This window comes from Myripristis murdjan, chromosome 5 (assembly GCF_902150065.1).
Source record: "Myripristis murdjan chromosome 5, fMyrMur1.1, whole genome shotgun sequence".
Lineage (NCBI taxonomy): Eukaryota > Metazoa > Chordata > Actinopteri > Holocentriformes > Holocentridae > Myripristis > Myripristis murdjan.
The window spans coordinates 33,555,180-33,567,543 of record NC_043984.1 but is presented as its reverse complement, the minus strand read 5'-3'; the positions used below and the strand labels follow the sequence as shown (position 1 = coordinate 33,567,543).

Sequence of the window (12,364 nt, the reverse complement as noted above, 5' to 3'; positions counted from 1 at the left end):
GTTTTCCTTAAGGCTGAACCAAGAAATTATACTCAAAATTATGATTAAAAATTTACATTATGAATATGCATATATTTATACAGGTAAATTAAAAATAATAACAATAATAGGGGAAAATGCAAAAAAAAAAAAAAAAAAAAAAAATAGACTTGCAATTTAAAAAATAAGCACAATGTACATGCAAATAATGCAAATACATGAGAACTAAACAATCACTGCAATCTTTTTTAATGATTGTTAGTGTATTTAAAGATGTGTGTTCTGTATATATGTGCAGTAAGAATGTCAATGTACAGAGACAGGAGCAAAATGTCAAGTGCAGGAATACACAGGTGTCCGTCTATCTATCTATCTATCTATCTATCTATCTATCTATCTATCTATCTATCTATCTACTGTACGTACACCAGTGAGGACTTTATTTTGAAATTTCGCCTGGTGAGTTGTACGCGGTACCGGTTACGCACAGGGGGTTTGGCCGTATTTATTTTGAAAGCGCCGACCGGAAGCAGTGTTTCTCATCGCGTGGCGCTTGACGCTCCTCCGGGCAGCTCCTCTCCTTCCAGCCTTTCAGATCCGCAGAGAAGAAGATGGCGGCGCTACGAGTCGTGGTGCTCTCGGGGAGTGGGAGAGCTCTCCTGAGCACGCCGAAAACCATCACCGCCCCCAAGGTAGGCCCACACATATCTGATTTATTTCACCATTCAGGATTTTTGTCTTAAACACGGAGTTTGTCGCAGAAAAGGCCCGCTGTGTGGTGTCCTGGCAGCCGGTTAGCCTGGTTAGCCGCGGCGGCTGTCAGGACAAGGTCACTCACGATGCTTCACCGTTTTTAAGGTGCTTCTTGCGGCCGAAACATTATAATCTCATGCCTGTTTATGCCTAAAATGGAGAAATGGCGGCGGTGTTAAAAATCCGTGTAGAGCAGCACAGACGTCCCAAAATGTACCGTAAAGCCTCAAGGGACTCAGGTCGGTTTAGCTCGCCGGCTAACAGTCGCTCGCTAGCCGTTAGCTAACTCATGATGTCACGGCGCCCGGCTGGAGGATGAAGAGGTTAGCCAGCATTTTAGCTTCTGTCTCGGCTTGTGTTTCAAAGAAGCAGGGCTGCATTTACAACTCCGTTTAAAGGCAAAAGTATTGTGACCGTAAGTATTACAGGCTTTGGCAGTGTCGTTTGATTTTAGTGGTTTAATTCTGTTCAAATGTCAAATTACCTGGCTAACGAGCGAGCTAACGAGTTAGCTTTTCAAGGACTGAGGGGACTTCCGGTCGATCTGAGCCAGTGATAGATAGATAGATAGATAGATAGATACTTTATTCATCCCGCAGGAAATTCGCAGTTTTTCAGCAGTATCCACAGATTACAGATTAAATAAAAATAAAAAAAGATAAAAAAATAATAATAATAATAATAATAATAATAATAAAGAATAAGATCTAAGTACAAGCCAGTGTGCAAAAAGAAAGAACAGAAAAAACCGTGAGCATGGGTGTATAAAAGTGTTGTCCCTCTGAGCTTTTACTTTTTACCCAGAAATTAATTTACAGCCGTGTAAGTGTCAGTAGATTTATATAAAACCCCCAGATTTTTTGATGACGCCTAATGAAGCTCAAACACACTTTAAGGTTTACAGTGGTCAGTGTGTGTGCGAAGCTGGAGATAAGGTCAGCTGCAGTGAAGGGCTGCAACTAAAGATTATTTTCACTGTCATTTAATCTATTGATTAGGGCCGAACGATATATTGTTATCATATCGGTCAACCTGCGTGATATTCATATCTCAGAAGGGAACGACATAGTCGATATAAAATGAAAGGTTATGAATATCATTAGTGTAAAACTGATTGGCCAGTTCGATCAATGAAATATGTTGTGAAGTAACTGTATTTTCTACATCTAGTTGGTATTATTATTATGAAGTTTTTTGAATAATGCATAATTTTCACTGTTGCAACACACTCGCAAGTGTGAACCTCAAGTTATATTGTATATTTTACCACTACTGAGATATTTGGCATAAATGTCAGGGTGTGAAATTTTGTCCATATCGTGCAGCCTAACCATTGATCTTTATTTTATGATTAACTGACTAATATTTCAGGCAATAAAATGATGGCAGATGTCCATTTCAAGTTACTAGAGCCAAAAGCAGTATTTTAAAATGGCTTACTTAGTCTGGCCAGGAAAATAACAAAAATGAACAGAAGAGAAAAACAAAACAGTAACAAGATAAAATGGAGCAAAGCAAGCAAATTTTAGCGTTTATCAAGCTGTAACCAGCAATTATTTGGTATATTGTCTTGATCAGTTATGAATCCATAACTGCTTATCCAAATTATGATTGATTAGTTTTCCTCTGATCAGCTAATCTATTGATGGACTAATTGTTTCAGCAGTAGATAAGTGTGTAGACTGTTGCATGTCAAACACCGGAGTGTAGTGGCCAATTTTACATCTGTGGCTGAGGTTTGGTGTTTTCTGTGGAGCTACTGACTGTTGTGCTGCTCTGTCCTGTGAACACACCTGTGATGGGAGGTGGACTGATTAAAACAGCATGGAAACAAGAAATTATATTAATGAACGCTTGCAGCACATTTAATTTGTGTGAGTTAAATAACAATCTTGAAAGTAAAATTTTGCCGTTTCAAAGATTGAATGGAACTAAAGCACAACACAGCTAATGATGCGTTCTCCCTGCGTGGTTTTAATGCCTTTAGCCTATGTTGTGTGTGTGGTGATACAGTGATGCTGTAGGTGCCCGGCTGAAGGCCTCCGTCACGTGAGGCCTGGTCCTCGGTTACAAAAGCTCTGATGGAAGGGCAGTTTCATAACAGCGACTGCAGTGTATATGTTAACAGAGATGTGACGATGCACTGGGAGGCCCAACACACATTATCCACACATTCAGCCGGTCTCTCCAGTTAACCTTTAGATTCACTTGATATATTTTGAATCGACCAAGTAGTGAATCTATATTTTCATATGAAAGGGCCAGCTTACCTGTTTGGAGTACTGTTAAATGTAGGTTGGGGCTGCAGCTAATGATTGTGGTCATTTTTTTTTATTATATATTGATGATTACTTTGATAAACTGACTCATTCTGTGTGTTTTTTGGATAAACCTGATAACCGCCTAGTGTGTAAAGAGTGAAGAATAAAGCCCAGGTCAGATAGGATGTGATCAGAGCCCGAAGTGAAGTCTTCAGATGTCTCTCTTAGTCTGAGCAGCAGCTGAAAAAAAAAAAGCCCAAAATATTAAATTGATGTTGAGATTAACAGAGAAAAGGAAGAGAAATCCTAGCATAGAGAAGTGAAGCTGACATTAGATGCTTGGGGTTTTTAGTTTATAAATCACCAAAATGATTGTTTGATTTCTCTGGTACCATTATCAGAAGTACAGTCACTTAATTTTCCTTTGGTAAATGAATACTTTGATTACTACACTGCTATAAACACTCAGTGCATCTCTAACTCGGGGCTGTCAGACTCATATCAAGTAGCAGGTCGCGTTCGTTCACATGAGGCCTTCACAGGGGCTGGGTTATTTTTTACTAATGTCAGTATGACTTGAGTTGGCACATGAGTACTTTAGGCTACTTTCTGAGTTATTATTTTAAATCTGCCAATTTAAATCTATGAGAAACTGCTTGTTGGATCATTAAAATAACGTAATGTAGAACCTACATCGAGCAGAAGAGAGAAATGCAACAACGCCTGCTCTAAATATCACATTGTCGTCATGTCTCTCCTCCTCAGGCCAACATGTCCTTCGCCAGCCTGCCACGCAACAAGAAGGTTGCCCTGACAACGCTGGGCGTGGTCACAGCTGGAGGGGCGGGGCTTGCCCTGATGCTGCATCAGTCCGTCAAAGCCTCAGACCTGGAGCTTCACCCACCTCACTTCCCCTGGAGCCACGCTGGACCCCTGTCTGCCCTGGACCACGCCAGGTGTGACACACACACACACACACACACACACACACACACACGACCCACCAACGTACACACCTCAAGGCTACTTTATGGTTATAGGAAGCATCAAAGGATGCCTTGCAAAAAGTGTTGGACAACACTGAAGGCGTCTGTAGCAACCGCTGTTGTCTCCATGGTAACCAGCCAGCTACATCTGCATTTAGCAAAGATGGCCTCCGGCTTGTACAATAGTTTTACGATAGTTTTTAATTACCTTGAGAGGGGATGAGCTGCGGGAACACAGTGTTCCCCAGGAGTTAACTGTATTTTATTTTTTTGTTGTTGATATATTTCTGACTTTGAAAGCATTGTAAAGGTGAGATTTCCAGTATTGATCAGTCTCTCTTCAAACCCATCCATTTCTTTACTGCCAACAATTGCTTTTAACCAGTAATATTAAACAAACAAACAAAACATGATTACAATAAATAATGGCAGCTCCAACCTTGCAATGACTGGACAGGTGCAACACACCGTCAGACAGCATGTCTTTCTGTCTTTTGAACATCACTGTGATCACCAGACTCACCTTACAACCATAAAACAGCCTTCAGTTTAAATAACAAACATCAGCAGTGATTTTGTAATGAAGACCCAGCACCTACAAGGGGATTGGGCTAAATTATGTCCAAGTTGGGACTTTTTCTGCCGGCTCAATCTTGGAAACTTTTAGTATAAACCGTGCTCTTGTGAGTTTATGTTAAAGTGAGCTGGGATTTGAGTTTAAGTCCATTTATAAGTGTGTGTCTCTGCCCTGCAGTGTCCGTCGTGGTTACCAGGTGTATAAGCAGGTGTGCTCAGCCTGCCACAGTATGGAGTACCTGGCCTTCAGAAACCTGGTGGGAGTGTCGCACACAGAGGCCGAGGTCAAGGCCATCGCTGAGGAGGTGAGACAGAGAGAGAGAAGTTTATTCATATTGTCACAAACCGACTACAGGTTCAGACAAAACAGGAAGATCACACAAATAAAGTAATTAATCTGCAAACAGTCAATTAAATCACCAAACTGAAAGGAAACGACCAGACCAAAACAAATCTTACAGATGAACGGCAAAAAGATCAGACAGGAGAGCGACAGTGGGATGGCAGGGTTATTTTTTCCCACCTGCATTCTGCAAAGACCCGCCCCTGCTCTGCCTCTGATTGGCTAACCCTAACACATGGTTCAAATGGATCCTTAAAAAGTCTTAAATTTAAGGCCTCAAAAGATATTAAAAAGTTGTAAATACAATTTTCTTAGGTCGTAAAAATACATCTCTCTTTGTCCAGTGGTACTCTCATTAATGTTTGTTTTTAATGTAGTCAATCATCTACTGGGGCAGCGCGCTCAGCATGGAACCATATAATTGGTTTATGGATTTATACTGATGGATGATAACCAGTGCCTTTGACAGTCTCTCTGAAACAGCAGAGCTTCCCCTTGTAACCAAAGGTTTGTCCCGTGTTGTGCACAGATTGAGGTTGTGGACGGTCCTGATGAGAGCGGCGAGATGTTCACCCGGCCCGGGAAGCTGTCCGACTATTTCCCCAAGCCATACCCGAACCCCGAGGCCGCCCGAGTCGCCAACAACGGAGCGCTGCCTCCAGACCTCAGCTACATCGTCAATGCCAGGTAACACATGCACAATAGCAATTTAAAAAAAAAAAAAAAAATCAACAAAACACATAGACAGTCTGACCTGAGTTGAGGTTAGTTTATAGTCTGGTGATTTGTGGTGGCTGCCACCGGCGATAATCACATTTAAAGGTCAGCCGCGATGACCTTTAGTTTATACTTAATGCGATGCCGTCATCGTTGCGGTTGTACTCATCGTTAAACCTTCATGGCAACAGCAGAGCATTTTTACTAATGTCAACTTAAATTTCAGCCAAATCAGCAGCAGTGGAAGATACAAGTTCAAGGTTATTTAGAGCCTCAAATCACTGTTTACAGTCTCAAAGGGCTTTTCTGGCCCACAACACTACAAGCGAGGTACCAAGACTTAGGGAAGCAAGAAGACAAGGAGGTGAGAATGTGAAACAAAGCTAATGCCTGTGAAGGTGCAGGAGGAGCAGGAGCAGGGACAGCAGGGCACAAAGTCAGAGCCAGACTGTTGACCTAAAGATAGGAGACAACAGCAGCCACTCATACACACAGGAGAGTGAGGCAGTAACTCAGACAACAACACAGTCAAGACTGAAGGTGAAGAAGAATCTGAGGAAGAGAGAAACTGAGGGAGATAAAAAAAAAAAAAAAACCCCAGCAGAGACTAGACTACAACAGGAGAGCCTTCAGGCAGAGACTGAGCCTCCCCCAGCGGTCAGGCAGAGCAGGACCTCAGCGACACACTCTGTAATCACCCTGACCTTAAGCCTGATCGTTTGGGTGATCAACCGATCAGGCTTGACTCATGACCAGCTATATCATAGCTGCTGAAGCTTCCCTTGAAAAACTCACTGATGGTTTGACATTTTTGCCAATTGTCCATTTGCCAAAACAGCTTTGATTTTACAGCTGTGTCCGCCCCTGCTCGACCAAAACCCTAACCTTAACCCCTATGGGAGCATCTTACCCAAAACTCAACTGGGATTCCCAATAAGACATGGAGTTCTGTTTGGCTCAGAGGGAAATAACGAGAATTTAATGACTGACAGAGGCTTTTTAGTTGTCGTAAATCTGCTGTCATGAAGGGACGTATAAGATTGTCTGTCAGTTACATGTGTGAGCAGCAGCTAGTGAGGCAGAGCAGCTGAACTAGCTCGTTGTTTTGTGTCTGCAGATCCATTCAGTAACGTTCTCAGTAAAAATGAGCAGTGTGATGAGGTGGATTTGTTTCAAAGTGTATCTTACAGTCTCTCCTCCTCCTCTCTCCCTCAGACACGGCGGTGAGGATTACGTGTTCAGCCTGCTGACGGGATACTGCGAGCCTCCCGCAGGAGTCACAGTGAGAGAGGGACTCTACTACAACCCATACTTCCCCGGCCAGGCCATCGGCATGGCCCCGCCCATCTACAACGAAGTGCTGGAGTTCGAAGATGGTAAGTGTGTGTGTGTGTGTGTGTGTGTGTGTGTGTGTGTGTTTGTCTGTGTGAGGATCACAGTTCAGACTCACCAATCAACAACTAGCAGGTGGAATAAATGTTAGATGTAATAAGCTGTTACTCCTCCTCCTTATGCAGTAAAAGAGAAAGCAAGTGTTTATTGAACACACTGTTCCAAGTCATACACACCCCATAACGAGGCATCTGAATTATAAATCAAACATAAAAAATCCTTGTGAAAAATGCACCACTGTGATTTAACAGTAACAGAGAACATCACAACTTGAGCTTACTGTGTGCTAGCCAAGGTCTTTTCCCTCTCAGCAGAATAGCAGAGCTGTATTTGGTGTGAAAAACTGAGGCCTTCTTTTGACTGTTAGCCCAAATCCATTCTTTTGGCATATCCAGACTGATTTTAAAAGGCTGCATGGCAAAAAAAAAAAAACAACAACACAGAATGCGATCTATTTTTTTTGCAAATCAAATCCAAGCCACTTTTGGAGGTGATTTGAAATGCGAGTCCAGTTGGATTTCTGCGGGTGCATCTCAGCCTGGATGCTCTGGTCGCTCAAATAGGATTTCAGATTGTCTTTTGCTTGCTTTTTTTTTTTCTCTGTGCTTTTTGGGCGCCTGCTCTGGTGCCACTGAAGAAAAGTTCAGCCCATCACAAGAAAAAACAGCCACACCTGAATCTGTTCCTGTTTGTGTGGCCAGCGCTTGATGAGGGGCTGCGCTGTTTGAAATTTCCGGTGGTGCACAAAGTTGTGTTCAAGTCCAGCGGAGCCGTCGTTTGGCAGCAGTTAACATCATTTTGGCGGCACACACAGTGCCACATCTGCTGCTGTGTGAAGCTTTAAGCCTCTGTAAACTAATTATTCATATATTTGGGTGGATGAGTGGCTCATTTAAGTGAAGCTTACCCGATTTAGTAAATCATCCAAGCTGCAGCTGACTGTGCTGGGCCACCAAATCCTCAGCATTAGGATGTGATTCGTCCAGATTAATTGCAGGTGTATTTTTCAAACTAAAAATGTGACCCACCTGGATCATGCAAATCTGTTACAAAAAGGTGTGTGGGTGGGGGGTGGAGGTGGTGCGCTGGACTTTGGGTGGAAGCAGGTGCCAGCGGATGTTTCCCATTTCCTGCACTGCGATCTGCACTCCTTATATTTTCCTGCTCCTCCTCCTTTTTTGTGTTTAGCCATTCAGAGTCTGTGAATTGGTGTATTTTAAGCAGTTTACTTTTTATGGAAATTAATAAACAATTTTGGTACTGGACAATATCCATGAAAGAGTTTTATATTACACTCACACATCAGGTTTTTTTTTTTTTAACCTTGCATGATTTGCTACTTTCGAGCCCTATATGATTTGTCTCCCTCTTGTGGCAGTAAATGGAATTGCTGCGATGTGGAACGTTCCAGTGACCATGCTGACGGTTTGTGTGTGTGTCTGTGTGTTGCCATAGGAACCCCTGCCACCATGAGCCAGGTTGCTAAGGATGTGTGCACCTTCCTGAGGTGGGCGGCTGAGCCAGAGCACGACCAGCGCAAACGCATGGGACTGAAGGTAGGACACCACCCACACACACACGTATCACACACACGTATAAATACACAGGACTGAAGGTCAGAGCACAGATAACATTACACACATGCGCACACACAATAAATATCTATATACGTATGAATAGAGACAGAAAATTAATAATTCCAATACATGCAAATGTACGTGAGGGAAACCCCACATGGACAGAAAAACACACTTCAGGCATGAGCGAATGTGAAGGAGGGGAAGTGAACAGACACACAGCACCCTGGGAGCTGGCTGTCAAAAGCATTTTATTCAGCTGACCTCATCTTGGACTAAGCTCCGCCCAGCATCCACCCAAGTAATGTGACCGTATTACGCCTATCGTAGCTTATCTACGTTGGCAACCTGTGTCTTTTACAACTGATTTTTAAAATCCTTTTCATCACTTGTAAGATCCTCTCCTGTTTGGAGACTGCTAAAATCGAGCTGCTGTCCCCTCATGACCATAAACTCGGTCATCTGTTCCAAAGTCACAGCTAAAAAAAAAACTAAAGGTGACTTTGCGTTTGCTGTCGGAGCCTCCAGACTTTGGAAGGGCCTGCCGGAGGAGATCAGACTCTGAACCAGTGCCCCGTTTTAAATCACTCCTCAAAACACATTTGTATAAATCTGCTTTTAATTCTTCAATCTGATGCTTTTATTTTTGTTTGTTTTCATTTCATTGTTTTTACATTCCTAACACTTGCTTTAACGGACACATTGTCTTTCCCGTGTCTTCCATTAGTTAACCCTGTTTTATGTAGGTACAGCACTTTATAATAGTAGTATATAAATGACGTTTACTATTATTATTACTAAGTAGAGGTCTTAACAGTCAATACAAGTGAAAAACTCAGCTTGTCCTTGTTGCTGCAGTCTGGGTTTGATGTGCAGCCCAGGCGCTTCGATGTGTGTCGTCCTGTTTCTCTCCACTGTCGCTGTCCCGTGCCAAAACAAAAAAAAAAAAAAAAAAAAAAAAAAAGAGCAGGTGCACAGTTGAAGAAGTCCAGACATTCCTGAGTGGAAAATGGCATTATTTCACTCATTATTCAGTTGTACAGAAGATATGTAAAGGCAACTAAATTTTGGTTGGTTAAATTGTTCACTCTTGATTAAATTGAATGTTTTATGGAAACACAGCTGGTGTTTAGCATAAAAGCATCATAACTAAAACTCTCTCTCTCTCTCTCAGATGCTGATGGGCTCGGCCATTCTCATCCCCCTGGTCTACTACATGAAAAGACACAGGTGGTCTGTGCTGAAGAGCAGGAAGATCGCCTACCGGCCCCCCAAGTAAACGGAAACGAGCGCACCCCGACCTCCCTGACCACACAGAGGAGGCTGCGTTCAACAACCTCACAGCATTTCCTCGCTCCACAACGTTCAAACGGACACAAAAACAACACACATGCCTTTCTGAGAGGGGGTAGAGACAGAGTATAAATATATATACATTAAACTGTTTATTCCTACAGAAAAATGCCTTTTTTTAGTTGTCGGCATGGTAGAACGACTTGTGTGAGATAAATTTCCTGTACCTGGAATACTGTCTTGTAAGTTTTCGTTGTTTTGTTGCGGAGAGATGTGGCGTTGTTGAACGCACCCGCCCCAAAGTTGCGGCTGCTGTCGATTCACATCCTGACATCCGGGGTGGGCCACATGCTCTCAGCTGATTGATCGATCATTGATTGTCCATCTTTATGAGATACCGAGTAACCATTTGAGCGCTGAGAAATGGAACGTGTGCGTGACTCCATCCTTAACACACCGGGGGCCTCAGTGGATCAAATGCAACCTTTAAACCTCTGTTTTACTGTACAAAATAAATTATCTTAAAGGAACCTTTCTGTCTCGGCGTTTTGTTTGGACACTCAGAGGAGGGAGAGGAAATGAAGTTGATTCACCGACGTCCTTGCTCGTTACCATGCCAGTCTGATGTATCTGCCTGACTTGAAGTAGAATCTGCATCTACACTTTGTCGTGTAAATATTTAATAAACTGGTGTACTGAACAAAAACTTGACAATTATGAATTCAGTTTATTGATCGACGGAAGTTGTGAAACTTGACACGGATATGAAAAAACATGAAGATGAATCTGATTATTTTTTAGAATTTTATGTCAAGTATTTCTACGAGAATGAAGAAATTTGTCCTGAAACAAATTGACTGGTGTCTGTTCATGGTGCAAATTATCTCCAATTGCCCACAGATTGGTCAGAAAAATGGGTGGATTATATTTTGGTAACGACCCAGATCAGGGATTTCAGCCCTTAGATGATTATTTTGTCAGAACGTTGATGCTTTCATTCATCAGTAATGAAGTCTGACATCTGGGACTTTAAGACGCTGAAATGGTGTTGCATTCCTGTGCTGTGTCTTAAAACTTGAAGCCTCGATGCTAGAAAATGTGGGACGCACACACCTGTGTCCAGGGGTGGAGGGAATTAAATACATTTAACAACTCAGATTTAGCCACACTGTAAGGACTGACTCATGACCAGCATTACATTTCTGCTGCACTGCCCTCTAGGGGTTGAAAAGGTTCATGCACGTTGCAGCCCTGGTCACACCCAGTCAGTGATGTAGCTGCAGGTGCTCTGTTGAACGTACCTGCCAGAAGTGCAGCAGGACTGAAACTTTCAACCCCTAGAGGGCAGTGCAGCAAAGGTTTTCTGCCCCGTGTGATTTGGTGTTGAGTTACTCTTTAAAGCACATGATCCACTACAGAGTACAGATTTGCTCAGGCTCTCAAGAGACATATGAAATTGGACGATCGTAAATGGACAAATTATGGACGTTTTTCCAGTGAACAGTCAGTAAAGATGAGGCGATAATCCGGCTTTACTTTGTGCTCTGAGCTGCAGGACTATCACTCTGAAGAGCTGGTTTCTTTCCATAAACACACTCTCTGGACAAAAGTACTGAGCCACAGCTCTTAATCACTGAATTCAGGTATTTCATTCAGTCTCGTTGCCACAGGTGTATAAACTCCAGCAGCTGGAGTGGAGGCTGTCACACACTATACAGACAAAAGTACTGAACCACCTCCTGGAGCTTTTCTGACCTCCCATTCTAAATCCAGAGGCAGAGTTGGTCCCCCTTTGCAGCGAGAACAGCTTCCACTCTCCTGGGAAGGTTTTCTGCCGGATGTTGGAGTGTGTCTGTGGGAATTTGTCTATGGAAAAATCCCAAATTTTGATGTTCCACACGTATACGTATTTTTTACACAGATAATCTTTGTGCTTCAGTTTCAGATTCGATTAATATGGTTACTCTTATGGGTAAAAATCATATTCATTGTTTTAATTGGAAAAATAACCCTTCCTTAGTTTGGTGTATTAAAGATTATACTTTTTTAATCACTCCTAAAAATAGGTTCTTGCAAAATCGCAAGAAATATATGTAAGGACGTATCCCGATTTTTTTTGCTTTGAGTTATGCTTCTTTTTCTGTTGCTCCTATGTATTTTTTGTCTCTGTGCCGTGTATTTCGTATAGTTTAGTGTATAAACCCTCTTTTTTATTTCTTTATTTTTTCTTTTGTTTATTAATTTAGAGTGTGATTCAGTGTTTGCATGCGTCCTCTGCGAGTGCTTGTTTGTTCATAAATGTGCGCATAATTCTGGAATTATTATGGAAAAAAAAAAAAACTCGCCTCCTCCGCCCCTCACTTCCGCCCTCACTTCATCCACCAATAAAAACACCAGAACGAAAGCGCTTCCTCCATCCTGATTTCGCGGCGGCCGCTGATTGGCCCGGCGGCCCGTGGCCCCGTGTGTCCCGGAAGTGAAACGGCA

The 12,364-nt window shown here is 42.5% G+C and overlaps 1 protein-coding gene across 2 annotated transcripts; it reads left to right on the top strand.

Moving 5' to 3' along the window:
* The first annotated feature begins 514 nt into the window (after nt 1-514).
* On the top strand, nt 515-10,407 carry cyc1 (cytochrome c-1). 2 transcript variants are annotated; one of them, XM_030052396.1, is made up of 7 exons: nt 515-671; nt 3,759-3,949; nt 4,734-4,860; nt 5,428-5,585; nt 6,831-6,991; nt 8,463-8,563; nt 9,759-10,407. In XM_030052396.1, the coding sequence occupies exons 1-7, from the start codon at nt 591-593 to the stop codon at nt 9,861-9,863; spliced, it is 924 nt and encodes a 307-aa protein (XP_029908256.1). In that variant the 5' UTR covers nt 515-590; the 3' UTR covers nt 9,864-10,407. The 2 variants fall into 2 exon arrangements, with proteins under 2 accessions (XP_029908256.1, XP_029908257.1); XM_030052397.1 differs by having other exon boundaries at nt 4,734-4,863; nt 5,431-5,585.
* The last annotated feature ends 1,957 nt before the right edge of the window (nt 10,408-12,364 follow it).